General features: G+C 37.4%; 1 protein-coding gene across 1 annotated transcript in view; it reads left to right on the top strand.

Annotated features, from left to right (window-relative positions):
- Nucleotides 1-15,708, top strand: part of CHCHD6 (coiled-coil-helix-coiled-coil-helix domain containing 6) — a 287,597-nt gene extending 271,889 nt beyond the window's left edge. Inside the window, exon 8 of the mRNA XM_083357005.1 lies at nucleotides 15,313-15,708. Within this exon, the coding sequence (XP_083213131.1) occupies nucleotides 15,313-15,336 (24 nt within the window). The 3' untranslated portion in view covers nucleotides 15,337-15,708. The remainder of the gene's footprint in view (nucleotides 1-15,312) is intronic.
- The last annotated feature ends 1,245 nt before the right edge of the window (nucleotides 15,709-16,953 follow it).

Here is a 16,953-nt window from a genome sequence, read left to right as displayed (position 1 = left end):
TTTCCTGCAGTCTGATTAGAGTTTTTTAAAAACACTTTTCTCCCTTTCTTTCATTATAACATTTCGTAAATGTTATTGTAAACGGCCCAGAGTTCATTTAGTAACTTTTCAAAGTTACAACGGCACTGAAAAAAAGTGACTTATGGCTGTTTTACATACAACTTTTGCAGCATTCCCATGGTCACATGATCAAAATTCAGGAGCTTAGCAACTGGTTCATATTTATGACGGTTGCAATGTCCCGGGGTCACATGATCACTTTTTGTAATCTTCTGACAAGCAAAGTCTATGGGGAAGCCAGATTCACCTAACAACTGTGTTACTAACTTAACAATTGCAGTGATTCACTTAACTTAGAGCCTTGGTGGAGCAGTGGGCTGATGCCTCCTTAAGTAACACCAGCTGCCTGCAATTAGTGCAGGTTCGCATCCCACCAGGCTCAAGGTTGACTCAGCCTTCCATCCTTCCGAGGTAGGTAAAATGAGGACCCAGATTGTTGGGGGCAATTAAGCTGACTTTGTAATAATGCCGCTTAGGGTGTGTGTGAAAGCCCTAACAAGCAGGCATATACATAGAATGAAGGCTACTGCTAAGCTTGTAAGCCGCCCTGAGTCTTCAGAGAAGGGCGGGATATAAATGTAATAAAATAAAAAAAACTGTGACAAAGAAGGTTGTAAAATGGGGCAAAATTCACTTAACAACTGTCTCACTTAGCAACAGAAATTTTGGACTCAGTTGTGGTCGTAGGCCAAGGACTACCTGTATTCACTTATCTTATTCCATCCATCCATCTATTCATGCCTTTTCCCCAAAATTCAGTTTTCCCCACAAACATATCCCTGATCCTTTCGTGATCACGGTTTACTAGAGTGTAACGTGAAATTGACACAACCTGGGAGTTTCTATTAACAACTTAAAAGCTATCAATTCAGATAATGTTGAATCACACGTTCTGGCATGCATGCATGCATGTATATATGTATATGTATGTGTGTGAGAGAATGAGAGGGGGAAGAGAAACAGCATCTATTTTTTTTTCATTTATTGTCATTCCTGCATTGTACATGTATTCATCAGTTCCCTTCCACAAAATGAAGCCAGTCTCATATCTATTGTAATCTTCATCTTTCACTTATTTTTACAATTAGACATTTATGTATATAGGCATGTTTATTCTTTTATACAGTAATTCATGTTCTTTGCATTGTATGTGACAACTTTCTGTTCATCAGTGGCCCATGAATATTATCCTTTGCAGCCCATCATGGCTTTGGTTACCACTTCCGCATAATGCTTTTAAATAAGATAGAGAAGATTGGGTTATCAGTTCTGCTCGTGGGATGGACAAAATACTGGTCAGTTTTCTGACAGATTTGGGGGCAGTTTCCACAAGCGCAACCTAAGCCCAATATTTGTGCTGTTCTATGCAAGCTAGGATCTTTGATCCAGACTCTGACAAACCAACATATGGTTTCCCAAATGCCACTGGCTAGGAGATACATGTACTGTACTTCCATGCTGAGGATACTGCTTCCTCTCATAAACAGTTTTTTCATTTTAGTAGTCACCTACTTGGTCATCTTCCTCATATCTCATAGTCTTGACAATATCAGTCTACTACATCCCCGCCCTTATCTGACTGCTTTCCCAGGACTTACCGAGGAACAGTTGGTAAAACCATCTGATTTGTTTTCAGTTTTTTACACTTGTGAGTTTCTTGTCCTTTGGGGAAAGCTCAGATATAAGCAGGGTATCTACGTATACCTAATAGCTCAATTTCAAACCTTTGGTACTGAATGGGGCTTTAGTAGCACTTTAAGAGAATGGATTCATTGTAATGTAGCTTTACTTGTACAACCAGATTACTTTCCTTTATACTGTATCCTAAGTAAAATTTTCCACCTGCAAGTTCACTAAAATTTAAGGTAGTCTTTCTGAGATACATATAGATATGAGTGTGTATATTTTCTGCCTCTGATTGCTTCCATCTTTGCCAACACACCTGCACACAAGATAAATATAGCTCTCATACAAATAAAATTACAGACTGCTGAATGGCAACAATTTAATAAAAATGTGAACAGTTAAACAAATAAAGGAAGTTGAGCTCATAATACTTCTGGGTGAAATTTCACTATGTCACTAAGCAGAAAAGACTTAAGAGCAGCATCTTAGGATATTCTTCTCTGAGATACACACCATCTTCCCACATTCTGTAGGGGTTTAAAATGCAAAAATTGCTAATTTTAGAAAAGTTAGCCAAGCAGAAACCAAAATTGAAACAAACAGAATTTTAAAGATGCTTAAATGAGCTCAACTGTGTAGCAGTAGTGTTATGATCTATTTCCTTTATAGGTTCCTAATTCACACGTTAGAGGAGAAATGGTGTTTAATATGTCTAATTTAGTATGTCTACTTTAATGGAAGAGAAGGATTAGGGGTGACACGATAGCAGTGCTCCAGTATCTCAGGGGCTGCCACAAAGAAGAGGGAGTCAAGCTATTCTCCAAACCGCCCGAAGGCAGGACAAAAAGCAGCGGATGGAAATTAATCAAGGAGAGAAGCAACCTAGAACTAAGGAGAAACTTCCTGACAGTTAGAACAATTAACCAGTGGAACAACCTGCTTCCAGAAGCGGTGAATGCTCCAACACTGGACATTTTTAAGAAGAGACTGGACAGCCTTTTGTCTAAAATGGTATAGAGTTTCCTGCCTGAGCAGGGGGTTGGACTAGATGACTTCCAAGGTCCCTTCCAACTTTATTATTATTATTATTATAACAAAACAAAACTTTAAAAGGATGATAATTCTTTCCACTGCCACTATTATAAAGATTGAAGATTTTGTTTATTTTGAAGGGACTTGGATGACATGTTTGTAAGCAAATTAGAGGGACATGTAGAGAAGAGGATTTCTTGTCAAGATTCTTGGTGAAGCCTCTCTTAGTCCTGCTGCTATTTCCGAAAGATCTGAAGACCCTCAACATTATAAATAGTCCTTGACTTACAACCATTCATTAGTAACTGTTGGGAGAACAACAGCATTGGAAAAAAGTTACAACCAGTCCTTGTACTTAAGACCATTGTAGCATCCCCATTTGACCATGATCAAAAATTCAAGTGTTTGGCAACCAGCATTATTTATGGCGGTTGCAGCCTACCAGGGTCATGTAATTGCCATTTGCAAGCTTCTCAGCTGGCTTCTGACAAGCAAAATCAATGGGGAAAAGCAAATTCACTTAACAAAAGTGTGTTTCACTTAACAACTGCAGTGTTAAGTGCATGGTATAAAAAGGTTGTAAAAATCAGGCCCATCTCACTTAACCACTTTGCTTAACCAGAGAAATTCAGGTCCCAATTGTAGTCATAAATCAAGGACTAACCTGTGCTACACTGGTGGAGAGAAAGATAACTTTTTCTTCCCACTGAACCTTCTTGTATTTGCCTGCCCTTGAGATGAAACAGTTTACTTTTGTTTGCAAAATGTACAGCAGACCCATCAAATTCGCAACGTATCAGGACTGTTTTGCCATTGCCGGCAATGGGGTGGGCGCGGCTTCCACGTGACGCATCCAGCCCGCGGGCGGCAGTTTGACACCCCTGATGTGCAGTCATAGTGCTTCATATTAGTGACCTTAGGAAAACATTTTTTCCCAACCCTTCCTGATATTGTTAACTTGTCTTCCATTTTGTAACTGTTTTCAAGTTACACTACACATAAAGGAGGTTCTGTTATATCCCTGGGTGAGATTAACCGAACTTTATTTAGAATTGAAAGGAAAGAATTCCTTCTGTGTACTACTAGCTGAGGTTTACTCATAAATACTTCTAAAGCTCCTGTTAATCCCCTTAAAACCCAAAAGGAATCTTTGCAGGTTTTCATTATTCCACTTCAGAAAACATCATGTGTCAATTGGAATCCTTTATCCCTTCTGGGGTCTAGGGAACACGGAGAGCAGTGGGGGTTAATCCAGTTGCATTGGAAGGCGTAGACGTTTTGTGCTTTATAAACTTTTTCTGTAACGTAATGATGGCTGTTGTGTTTTATGCCATGTGTTAACAGAAAAATGTGAAATTGTCAAGGATGCAGAATGGAAAGAACAAGCATACCTAAGGTGAATTTGCTCATTGTCATTTTGGACTAATAGAGACAATTGAACTTTTCTTTATGGTTGATAAGAGTCTTATTGCCTCCAGTCAGATTAACAGTTGCCAGATTGTAAAAGAATTATCTATGACTGGATATTACTATTATTTTAAATTTAATATTCTGCTGATTAATAATCTGTTCTATATAAGGTCCCCAACCTCCTGCTTTCCTGATTGATAAAACATACATATTTAACAATAAATACCATCTATGAAACGTTAACTTCTTAAAATCATAACAAATAATGGTTACATATAAAATTATCACATCTCTAATTCCCAAATGCTTGTTTGAATAACCAAGTTTTTAACAACTTTCTTAAAGTAACCTTATTAAAAATTACAACTGCAACATAAAAACTGATACAAACTAAAATAAAAAAATATAAATGGAAAAAATTGAAGGTGCAGAAAGGAAAGAAAAAAGCTCTTAAACTTGTAGTTAAAACTTTTTTTTTTGTTAATGGTCAAAGGAAACTAACCCAGTGCTATAAAATTTGCTGATCCAAAGAACTCTAATAGCTGAAAAGTAGTTTACAAGCAATTTCGAAAAGTAATTAGGAAAGGAAGTATGCAGACTTAAATCTCCTTTCAAAGGTGCCAGCCTCGATTTGAGCAAGATGGCTAGTTTCTCATCTCCCAGATTTCTAAACTTCTAAAAGTCTCTCATCTCCCAGATTTCTAGACTGTTATTTTCAGTTTCCCCATGAGGAGGAGCCCTTTGGAACACTGGTGAGCTATCTCAAGTCCTTCAGTCTGCCATTTCTTCCCCTTTAAATATGAATGATTATAGAGGTTTCATATCTTAGAGTAACTGGCAAAGAACTCCATCTTCAGGCCTCCTTTTGCTGTACGTTAAAGATGGTTATTGTCCTATTAAAGGTTCCCCCGCACATGTGTGCTAGTCGTTTCCAACTCTAGAGGCCGGTGCTCATCTCCATTTCAAAGCTGAAGAGCCAGCGCTTGTCCGAGGACGTCTCCATGGTCATGTGGCTGGCATGACTAGATGCCAAAGGTGCACGGAACGCTGTTATCTTCCCACCGGAGTGGCCCCTATTTTTCTACTTGCATTTTTACGTGCTTTCGAACTGCTAGGTTGGCAGAAGCTGGGACGGGTAACAGGCACTCACTCTGTTACGCGGCACTCGGGATTCGACCCGCCAAACTGCTGACCTTCTGATCGACAAGCTCAGCGTCCTAACCCACTGAGCCACCGCGTCCCTCTATTGTCCTATTAAATCCTTTTAATTCTTTCTTTAGCTCCACCCCCACCTGTACCAATAGTCTCTCCTGATAATACATGATTGCAGTAGAAGCAACCCGAAATGAAAAGAGATGGTTGCAGCATGCGTTCATTATTGTTCTGTTTCAGGTTAAGGTAATCATTATTGCATTGATTTAGAGCAAATGTCCAAGAGATGGGTGAGACTTGGGCAAGTTCTATACTCATCAGCTGATTGCATGCATTTCATATTCTGCTAAATAAGTACATTATTATTTCACCTCACCAGATTGCTGCAAAGGTACCTAAAATATTATATAAATAATCAGTGTTTGTAATTTTTTTAAAGTGAGATGTACAAAAAAACACCTGAAGTTTTTGTGTTAATTTGCAGTCATTGTCAACAATAGTGACCCATTGCAGAATTACACCGTATTCCTTTCACAGTGCTTTTCAGTTATCAGAGGTTTTTTTCCTTGCCATACGTCATTGGAAAAGGCTGTTTAGAAGAAGACTGGGACTCATCCTTTGGTCTCTCTTTTTGACTGTTTCCTAGGGATGGGTGAAATTTCACCACAGGTTAAAAAAAGTTTGTTCCAAGTGGAGGATTAATTTAGGCTTTCCCCAAGTGATAACAGTGATCAGAGCAATTGTGCTAGGGAAATCAATAAGTTGTAATGCATGAACAAACAGGTGAGGTGTAGAATACCTAGAGATCAATAGAGGATGTGAATTATTCCATAGTGTGAAGATGTGAAGGGGTATAGTTGTATGTCTCTGCCTTTTTTATGCTATATGAAAAACAGGAATGATTCAACACAGAAATTCTCCTTACTAAATGAAATACCTATGATTGGGCACTCCTGTTCTCTATGATATTCAGGGCACAAACTATTAATATAACCAGTACATCGTCCCATGTCCATTCTAAATCACATTATTTGGGTTATACAAATACTGATATGTGAATATACTGGTAGTCACATTGCAAGCAGAGTGAAAATCAGTTAGTTAAAAGGCTTTACAGATAGAGAATTACCTCACTAGATAAGGCCAGATCTAGAAACTCCACAGGTAGCTAAAATAGCCAGTGTCAATAAAAGTATAGCAACAGAATATTGCAAGTCTGATTGTATTGTATTTATAATTATACTTAAGTTGAATTAGGAAGAAGTCTGAGCCACTTCCAGATTCTATTTAGATGTTCATGGTTTAGAACAAGTGTTATTATTTGTCAAATTGACAATGGAGTTTGGATATCTTTGTCAAGGTTATCATCCTTATTTTCCACAGTAACTCTCTGGGTCCTATGCTGTGATCCTCATTACTTTTCCTCTCAACTGTTCGTAACTAATTTCTATTTTTCACCAAAGAAGGAACTCGTAATCTTGAATATACATTTGGTACCGAAGGGAAGGAGTTAAGCTAAAATCACCTTACTTATATGGGGCCATTCTTCAGGAGAAATAACAGCTGGCCAAAGCAAAACTGATTAAAAATTTTTATAAAGCATGAGGTATCAGGCCTGAGGAGTTGCTAAAATGCTTATTTTGAGAAATTGGAAGAATAGTAATGTTCCTAATATTGGATTGGATTGAAAAAAAGTGTGGCTTGCCTGTTTTTGAAAAGGCAATTTTATCTACTAATAACAAAATGACAGTGTATTTCTAGATGGCACAGATGTTCTGATATTTTGCAATCTTTAGAAAATTATTACTTTTCACACCAAGGTAGATTTGAAAATACAGGTAGCCTTTGACTACAACTATTTGTTTAACGACTGCTTGAAGTGACAATGACACCGATAAAAGTGAGTTATGACTGTTTTTCACACTTATGCCCACTGCAGCATCCCTTGGCCACTGACTTGTATTTATGATGGCCATGTGATTACTTTTTGCAACCTTCTGACAATGGGGAAGCCAGATTCACTTAACAACTGTGTTACTAGCTTAACAACTGCAGTGATTCACTTAGCAATTGTGGCAAGAAAGTCATAAAATGGGGCAAAACTCACTTAACATTTGTCCTGTTGGGCTTGGTTGTGGTCATGAGTCGAGGGCTACCTGTATTTTGATATTATTTATATAATATAGGTAGTTTCCCTCCCTTTCAGTTAGAATGTGCATGTTTAGTTTATTGTGGTTTTTATTTCTTTCCTTTTTTTGCATTTCATAATTTTTATATTTCTGTCCATAAAACTCATTAATATAAAATATTTAGATTTAAAATATGTAAGACAAAGACAAAGTTAATTACAAAAATAGACAGAATGAAGGATGTGTCTCACAGATTTTTTTTAAAAAAAAAAATACTGAAGGAAATGTATAAAGAATTATAAACTGCTACCTTTGCAGTGATAAACGTGCCCCTAGACTGTACCATTTCAGGCAGAACTTACATAATTAAACTCTGCCTTTCCAATATATTTTCCTATATGTGTAAGGTTAGTCATCAGAGAGTACGCTAGAAACAAATAATCAAGCAGAAAACACAGGCTGAAACCTGGCAGAATAATGAATATTTTCCTGCTGGGTTCATTTTCTCACTCCCCACCTGTTTGGATGCTCATAGTTTACAGTTGGACTAAGGTATGACTATGTTGTCTACCTTTTAGTACCTCAAGCTAGATTAGAAATATTTACAAATAGCATGTTGACTTCACAAGATAATATATCATTCAGAATCATAAGCTGTGATATTAAATGTAATGAAGCTGTGAAACAAAACAAACTTGTTTCATAACATTGCCAACTGTTTCAAGCTGTAAGATTTTCCTGTCTGGGTGTTTAGAAAGGAAAAGATGAATGAATGGAGAAAGAAGGAGAGGGCTGGTAGTGGGAGACACTGCAATGAGGGGAAAGTAGATCTGTGAATAAAATGCAAGGGAAAAGGCTGGGAAGGCAAGGCAAAACAAGACAATTAGCAGACCCTGGGAAATGTGAATCCTTAGACTTCAGTAGCAGAATCTGGGTGACTTACGGGGCCTTTACAGCGAAACATCTGGAAGCAATATGCAGCCTGCTGTCTGTGGATCATATCGCTCTATTACTCATACATTTACAAGGACTGTGGCAGTTTAGCAGTGCAACTATTGAGGATTATATAATGGAGGGAAAATTGGAATTCAGATGGTTGCAGGAACAACGAACCATTTCTAGGAAATGACTTCTGCATTGGCCAAATACTCATTCAGGTTGCTTTTTTCAGTAACTAAAGGATTGCTTTATACTTAATAGTGTTTTCTAATAGCTGGAAGAAGATGGAAGATTTGCAGCATCAAAAAAAGAGCAATAATTATGCAGTAAATTATATAACAGGTAGTCCTCAGCTTACAACTGTTCGTTGTAACTTTTGAAGTTACAGTGGAGCTGAAAAAGGATCACCGGTTCTCCTACTTATGACCATTGCCGCATCTTCATAGTCACATGATAAAAATCTGGGTGTTTGGCAACTGGCATGTATTTATGAGGGTTCCACTATCCTGGGGTCATGTGATCACAATTTGCAACCTTCCCAGCTGGCTTCTGACCAGGTCAAAGGGGGAAGTCAGATTTGTTTAACAACCATAAGATTCTCTTAACAAATGCAATGATTCACTTTACAACTATGGCAAAAATTGTAATATCAAGCATGACTCACTTAAGAACTGCCTTGCCTAGCTACAGAAATGTTGGGCTCAATTGTCGTCATATCTTGGACTACCTATATAGACTATGATTTTATTTTTTATGAACTATGTCATTCAAAGAAACATTTGGCTCCATAATCAAGCCTTCAAGCTACTGACACTTAAGATATCAATTGGTTATCCTTATTAACGGCTATTGTAATTATTGGTCTTTATCAAAGTACATATTGACATTTTTTGGTTTATTCTGCTTTATTGCAAACAGGCAAGAATAATTGCTAATCAATAACATGTACAGATTGTCTTCAATTTACTACTGGTTGCTTAGCGACCACTTGAAGTTGCAATGGACCTTCCCAGGGGTACTTATGACTTACTTCCAAAGTTATAAGGCTGCCTCCCCCCCCATGGTCACATGATTGCATTTTGGGCACCGGGCAACTGGCCTTCATTTATGACTATTTGCAGAGTCCTGTGGTCATGCGCCTGCATTTTATGATGTTTTTGTTGAAAACTGACATTTACTTCTGGTTTTCAGCAAAACTGGCCCATAGCAAACAATGCATTTGTGTAATGACTGTGGCATTACAACCATATTCACTTAATGACTGCTGCGAAAAAGATCATACAATCTGATCGGTTACATGGGTGGCCTGCTTTATGATGGTCATGATTTATAACAATGATGGTCAGGCCCCATTATGGCTGTAAGTTGAGGACTATATATATGCTACTAGTATTGCTGTTGTCAGCAAAGACAACAGTAACCTTCAAAGTAACCTTTGAACCCCTTATGTGGAGAGTATGTGCTCATTCCCACAATTTGTTTCAGCTTCCATTGCAACTTGCTTAGTGTTGGAAGGGTCAGACACTTCCTAATCTACTACTGATACTGTCTCCATAAATCAAATTTATTATAAAATTATCATCACCATTTTAGTCTCATTATTTTTATCTCTTTATTTCTGTAGCTTGTACCCTGCTTCCATCCTTGTTTGATTTTGTTCCTCTTGGGAAGTTAATATTATCCAATGAGTCATTTTAAAAAATATTTTTATTTTCCTTAATCTACAAAAGGGGGAGAGGAGTGAAAGAAAAAAGTGAAAAAATGACAAAGATAAACCCGAGAAATAAAAACAATATCGGTTAGTCTAATTTTTAAACACATCATTAAGTGCTGACCCTTTGGAGTACTATTGATCCGTTTTTCCACTACGTTAGTAAAGACCCAGTTCATTAAAAGACGTATCAGCAATCAAAGGGAGCAAATCTGAGGTCTCACTGTCTTCCCAATATAGACTTATTATATCTTAATCTTGCAAAATATTCAACAAAGTCTCTCATGATCTCCTCCTTAATGAAACAATAAAACAAGGCTTAGATTATTTTTTATTAGTAACTTGACAAGAGGGATCAAAGAAATGATGATCAAATTTGTAGGTGATACAAAAATTAGGAATAGCTAACACTTTAGAAAAGAAAGGGATGATTATAAAATGTCTAGACAGTATTGAAGAATGAAACAAAATAAACAGGATGATATTTGAAAGAGAAAACTTGCATTTGGGGCTGGGGAATAGGGGATTAAAGGGGTACAGAGGGCAGAGGTTTGATTCTAATTATGGATGCTGGCAAAATGATGACCAGGCTTTAAAGGATCAGAACAATAAAATAATGACTATTCCCTAGAAAAGAGATGAATATGAGCTTTGTGTTAAAAAAGGGTGGCTAGATAAATAGGCAATCATGTATACACCTGTATTTTCTTAATTAAAAAAATGGCACATAGGCTTTTATATCTTTTTAAGGTTTAAAAATAGCAAAAATTAAGAACAAAGAAAAGACTGAATATTTGTGCATGTCTCATGATATACATATTGGGGAGTCAATTGTGTTGCCAGAATCCTGCCTTGTAACCTTTTTTGCAATCGGGCACTGCCTTTCCCTGCAGCTGAAAGGGATTGAATAAGGCCTTACCTCTATCCACCGTGGTGTTAGAGACAGTAGGATGTTAAACATAAAGGACCAAGAGATTAAAAAAGAGCCTTCATAAACTGCAGCTCAGTCCAAGCTGCCAAACAAGGGATTCAAGCCGTTCAAAGAGATTTATTAAACTCAGTAATAAATGAGGGCTGAAAATTCCTATTGCGGTTTCCAAATTCTGCACCTCACTTTTAATCCTGGCATTAAACATGGTTTATTGAAGTTGTATTATGAATCCTGCTTCATGGTTTGTGCCTTGCCATGAGGGGACCTGAACCTTGGCAACATAGCCTCCCTAAAGAGGACTGAACCAAGACATTTTGTTACCTGGCAATATTTTACAGTATTAAATATTTTGGCACCTGAGCCAGATAATTCCATAAATGCTTCTCTTCTTCCTCATTAGAAATACAATAATAAAGAACAGTTTAGCCTTTCAGCATAGCCTGATAAGGTACCTGAGACACACAAATATATTATAGATTGTAGAAAATCTGCTCCCATTTGGCACCAACACATATATTTTCAAATAATTGATGAATAGAATAGTATTGCAGTACTCTACATTGAGCATTGCCATCTTATACTCATTTGCACAACAATAAATGAAAGGCAGGGACATTTTTACATCTTTTAGACGGTGGGTTGGAGAATGTGTCTGAAGCCTCTGGTACTTGACACACATTAGACTTGCAAGTAATAGTGATTTAAATGTGAACAACAATCAGCATGATGAGATGTCCAACTGAGCATCAAAGAAATAGGAGAAAACAAATTACATCTTCTTGCATTTTACTATGTAGATTGAATCTATTTATTATAAGTATTATAATTCCAGTATGGCTTGTAGAAATATTCAAATGAATGTGAAATATAAATAATAAAAAACATAAAAGCATAGGTTTAAAAAGCATTTATAAAGTACAAAAGGTGGGGGAAGTTTTGGCTGTCTAAAGGTAAGATCAAAACAATCTGTGCATGTTATGTTAATATATCTGTTCTGCAAGAGGCTCTGTTTTCTAATATAGTTCTTTTGAAATCTACAATTTAAGTGAATGAGGTTTTGGCAGTTCTTGGAGTCAGGGAAGGAAGTGACTACAATTGAGTCCAAAATTTCTGTTGTTAAGTGAAACATTTGTTAAAGAGAGTTTTGCCCCATTTTATGATCTTTCTTGCCATAGTTGTTAAGTGATTAAGTTGATAAGATAGTAAACTGGTTGTTAAGTGAATCTGGCTTTCCTATTGACTTTGCTTGTCAGAAGATCACAAAAGATGATCACATGACCTTGGGACACAGCAACAATCAGAAATATGAACCAGTTGCCAAGCATCTGAATTTTGATCATGTGATCATGGGGATGCTGCAAAGGTCATAACTGTGAAAAATGATCATAAGTCACGTTTTCCAGTGGCATTGTTATTTTGAACAGTCACTGAACAAATTGTTGTAAGTTGAGGACTACCTGTATTTGGATGATTCTTATACCAATGTTCTCAAGATTGGAATAGTCCAGGCTAAGAGATGGAGCTGAGACCTTAAACTTAAAAGGTAAAGGTTCCCCCGCACATCTGTGCTAGTCGTTTCCGACTCTAGGGGCCGGTGCTCATCTCCGTTTCAAAGCCGAAGAGCCAGCGCTTGTCCAAGGACGTCTCCGTGGTCATGTGGCCGGCATGACTAGACCCCAAAGGTGCACGGAACGCTGTTACCTTCCCACCGTAGTGGTCCCTATTTTTCTACTTGCATTTTTACGTGCTTTCGAACTGCTAGGTGGGCAGAAGCTGGGACGAGTAACAGGCGCTCACTCTGTTACGCGGCACTCGGGATTCGACCTGCCAAACTGCCGACCATCTGATCGACAAGCTCAGCGTCTTAACCCACTGAGCCACTGTGTCCCTACCTTAAACTTATGTCACTATAAATGACCTGGCAGTGACTAATGAGCACTGAAAGCATTTTGGCTTCTAATCAGTGTCGGTTCCATAACCTTCATGAATCCAACTTGTCTTTTTTAGGATGAGGGAGAAATAGTAATTAGTACTTCCACCCACAACTTGTTCTCAGAAGTAATTTTATCAAGTGTCTTGTTGAGTACAGCTTCTACTGATTGATAGTGCCATCAACTGCAGCTTTTGTTTGCAGCAGCCTTTGGGGAAATGAGCTACAGATTAGGAAGCCACTGTCTGGCCTTGATTTCTGTTTTTTTTTTAGGACTAGAATTTGTTTATCTGATCATTCTGTGATGCAGTTTTGTTTTCTTAATCTCATACCAATAAGATAATCTTCTTGGCCTATAAAATTCAAAAACTCTCCTGACCAGATTTATACAGATAATTTTCAGCTTGAGGAATATGGTATTTGTTGAAATATACCAATTGATACCATTTTCCTAAGTTTCTAAAAATAGAAGAACACAGATTGCTGTTGCAGATTTAAGAGACAACATCTTATGAGGAAAATCAACAGTCCCATATTTTTAAAATAAACATTATCAGTATCAATACTTTACAAATGCAGCAAAATACTTAGTATTAGAATAGCTTCTGAAGCCAAATTCTCCAGCTTTGACTCTGAAGAATATAACCTTACAATGTGACACTCTTTCTGCTAGCTTCTAGAACTTCCAAAGTGAACTTCCCTGAGGAAAGAAGGGATATAACTAGAGGTCAAAAAGCATAATCATTTGTCAATATTCTGGGTTGTGTCTTTGTTATATCTCCACAGAAGTAGTTTGCCTGTCTTTTCCACTTCATTAACCGAAACCTTTGTAGCTGGCTGCTGATCTTGCAAATCCTTTATTTCCCTTCCCCTCTTAATGTGAATCTCAGAAACCTGATCATTGAGCTGCAAGGGACTCACTTTGATTGGAATAAAAGAAAAGCAATATATTAAGTGGGCTGTCGTGCTTGGAAATATAGTAAAGGACTTTATGTTTATTCCAAGATAGTCTTTGTTTAAATCATTTATATAGTATTTCTTGTTTAGAAAATCCAGATTATAAGAAAGTAGGTTACAGAAAGAGATTCTCTGGTAGCAGCAATATGTGTAGGATAGGAGAGGGGATAGATTATAATTTCTTTCCTTCACCTAACAACTTGCTTAGTGTCCTTGTTTATTGGGGTGTAGCCTTGTTGCTTGGCCTTTCCACTGACTCTGCTTAAGAAAGGTTTGTGTGTGTGTGTGTGTGTGTGTGTGTGAGAGAGAGAGAGAGAGAGAGAGAGAGAGAGAGATTTGGCAGCTTTAAGACTTGTGGATTTCAACTCACAGAATTCCTCAGCCAGGCATGCTGGCTGAAGAATTCTGGGAGTTGAAGTTCACCAGTAAAAGGGCCAAGTTTGAAGACCCCTGGCCTATGCTAATATTAGCAGTTAATGAAATGTATGTATTCAGCTTCAGGGCCAATAACTGCTATAATTTGGTATTTAAAAAAAACTACACACCGCTGAGGTATATGCTGTCAGCCCTCTTTCATGGCGTTTGCTCAAGACTTCAGTATTCATTCCATAAATGAAAAGTAATTGTATTGAACGAATCACCTTTCCAACAGAATGAAGAATTCTAATTAATTAATTGACATGATACCATCCCATCTCATGATTGTGGGTGTTTTACAATAATGTCAAACAGTTGTCTTAAAATACAAACCACACATAATAATAATTTTTAAAAAACCAAACCACCAAAGGTGGTCATATTCTCCCCTTCCCCAGCCCAAGAAGAAAGAATCCAAACCTTTTACCGAGCGTAAATTGCTCCATAAGATTGGGACTACAACAGAAAAGGCCTGTCTTCTGTTCCATACTGCCTTCACTTCCCAGAGGGTGGCACCCTGATCATGCCCTCTCTTGATAATCTACCAAGATGGACAGACTAGTTTCAAAAAAAGAAGTCTTTAAGTAATTCACTGTCATACCATACAGGACTTACAGGTAATCACCAATACTTTGAATTGGGCCCAGATGCCAATTGGCAATTAATGCAGTAAGTATTTAGTCTGGCTTATTTCTCTTTGTCCAGTCCCTGACAGTCTGATGATACCTCACCCCGAATTGGTAGCTTTATCTTAGCAGTTTCATTCAGATATTAAATTAATTTTTCCATAGGAGACTGTGGATATTGATGTAATAATAATAAAAAACATCATCTGAATATAGTAAACAACATCTCAATATAGTACTGTTTCACGATTTTAGGGGAAATTTTCCAATGCGAAACAAGTGGTAAGAATTTGAAATATAAAACATTGTTTTACTGCATTCCATGTTACATTGCCATTTCAGTTACTGGAAAGACTCTTACTCTCTCTTTCTTTCTTTTCTCCCTCTCTCAGGAATTGTTGGTCCATTTTGATTAAAATCCAACTGCTAAAACAGGTGAAGACAGCAGAAGTTCTTCAGAGGCCAGCATCTTCTTTTGTTTCGTGCTGCTGTCAATGAGTGCCTTCTACCTTTAGCAGTGCACAAAAAGCACGCTGTGTCCTCTGAAAAAGTATGTTGCCAACATCCTTCATCTGATGCTCTGTCATGAAAAGGAGTGCTGCAGACAAATATTGTTTCTAATATGGAATATTAAACAAAATTATAAAAGCAAATGTTCAGTGTTATTGTTAGCCAATATTTAATTTGTGTTTCCTCTTTTTTTTAGAATTACACATCTACAGAATAATGTCTGTATGTATATATGTATGGTTAACCATGGGCAAGGCATTCCAATAAAATAATAAAGAGTGTTTAATGTTTATTTTATATTGTCAGGTGATCTTTTATTCAAAATTTCAAAAATAACTTAAAATCTGAACGTCAATTCTTCTATTGAATCTGATTTCCAGGTAAATTCAAATTTAAATCAGTTACAGCAGGGGTGTCAAACTGTCAGCCCGTGGGCTGGACACGTCATCCGGAAGCTGCGCCCACCCCATTGCCGGCAATGGCAAAACCGTCCTGATACGTCGCACGACGTCACATGACGTCGCGAGTTTGACATGTCTGAGTTACAGGTGGGCTGATCTTAAATTTCCAGAGAAATTTTCACTCATGAGAAGAGGGGTACCTTTACAACCAGTTTGGTTTAGTGGTTAAGGTGGCAGGCTAGAAAGCAAGTGACCTGAGTTCTAGTCTTGCCTTAAACATGAATGTCAGTCACACACTCAGCCCAACTCACCTCACAGGGTTGTTGTTATGATGAAAATAGGAGGAAGGTATTTTGGATATATTCACTACTTTGAATAATTTCTAAAAATAATAAAGGTGGGAAACAAATAATAAAAATAAAAAATACTCAGAGGAGCTAGGAGACAGCTTGCATCTTAGAAAATTCTCTTCTGTGCTGGAGGGCAGCTACAGTATGAACCCAGAGACAAAAATAAACATCCCTTTGCAGATATTATTTCTTTAAAAATATGTCTCTTAACAGGCTGCCTTTGACTGAAATTTGCATTATAGGAGCTCTACATTGTAAAGTTTAGGATGCCAAAGCTTCTTTATCTACCTATTTTGGATATTTTTCCCCCTTAGGCAAGTGTAATAACATTTTCCATGTTCTTTATATTAAAAGCTTTATTTACCAAATTGGCAATTCGTCTGTTGAGAAATAACTGATTACAGTGTTCAAGCAGATGCTGTCATCTCAAGATATGCAGGTGTCTGCGGAATATAAACAGATGTGATCATTCAGAAAATGAACGCTGAATTCATTTGTAGGCAAGAAGGAAAGCTAATCCAGCCATAAATTTAAATATAACCTCTTCAGCCTGGCTCTAATAAGCATAAGCATGGTATGTTGCATGTGCTCTACTGCTCCGAGCACAACAGAACATCAGCCTTTGTGGCATTCAGCAAGACAGACTTCTTGATCGGAATGGGATGGATTCCAAGCCCGTAATTTTAACTGGAAGTCTTGGTAAGGGACATCAAATAGTCAATGGGAATAGAAAACCACTTTATTACGAATTAGGTGAACACATTACTGAAAG

This window comes from Vipera ursinii (genome assembly GCF_947247035.1).
Source record: "Vipera ursinii genome assembly, chromosome: 2".
Classification (NCBI taxonomy): domain Eukaryota; kingdom Metazoa; phylum Chordata; class Lepidosauria; order Squamata; family Viperidae; genus Vipera; species Vipera ursinii.
The sequence above is the reverse complement of the archived record's forward strand: the minus strand, read 5'-3'. Positions and strand labels throughout refer to the sequence as shown.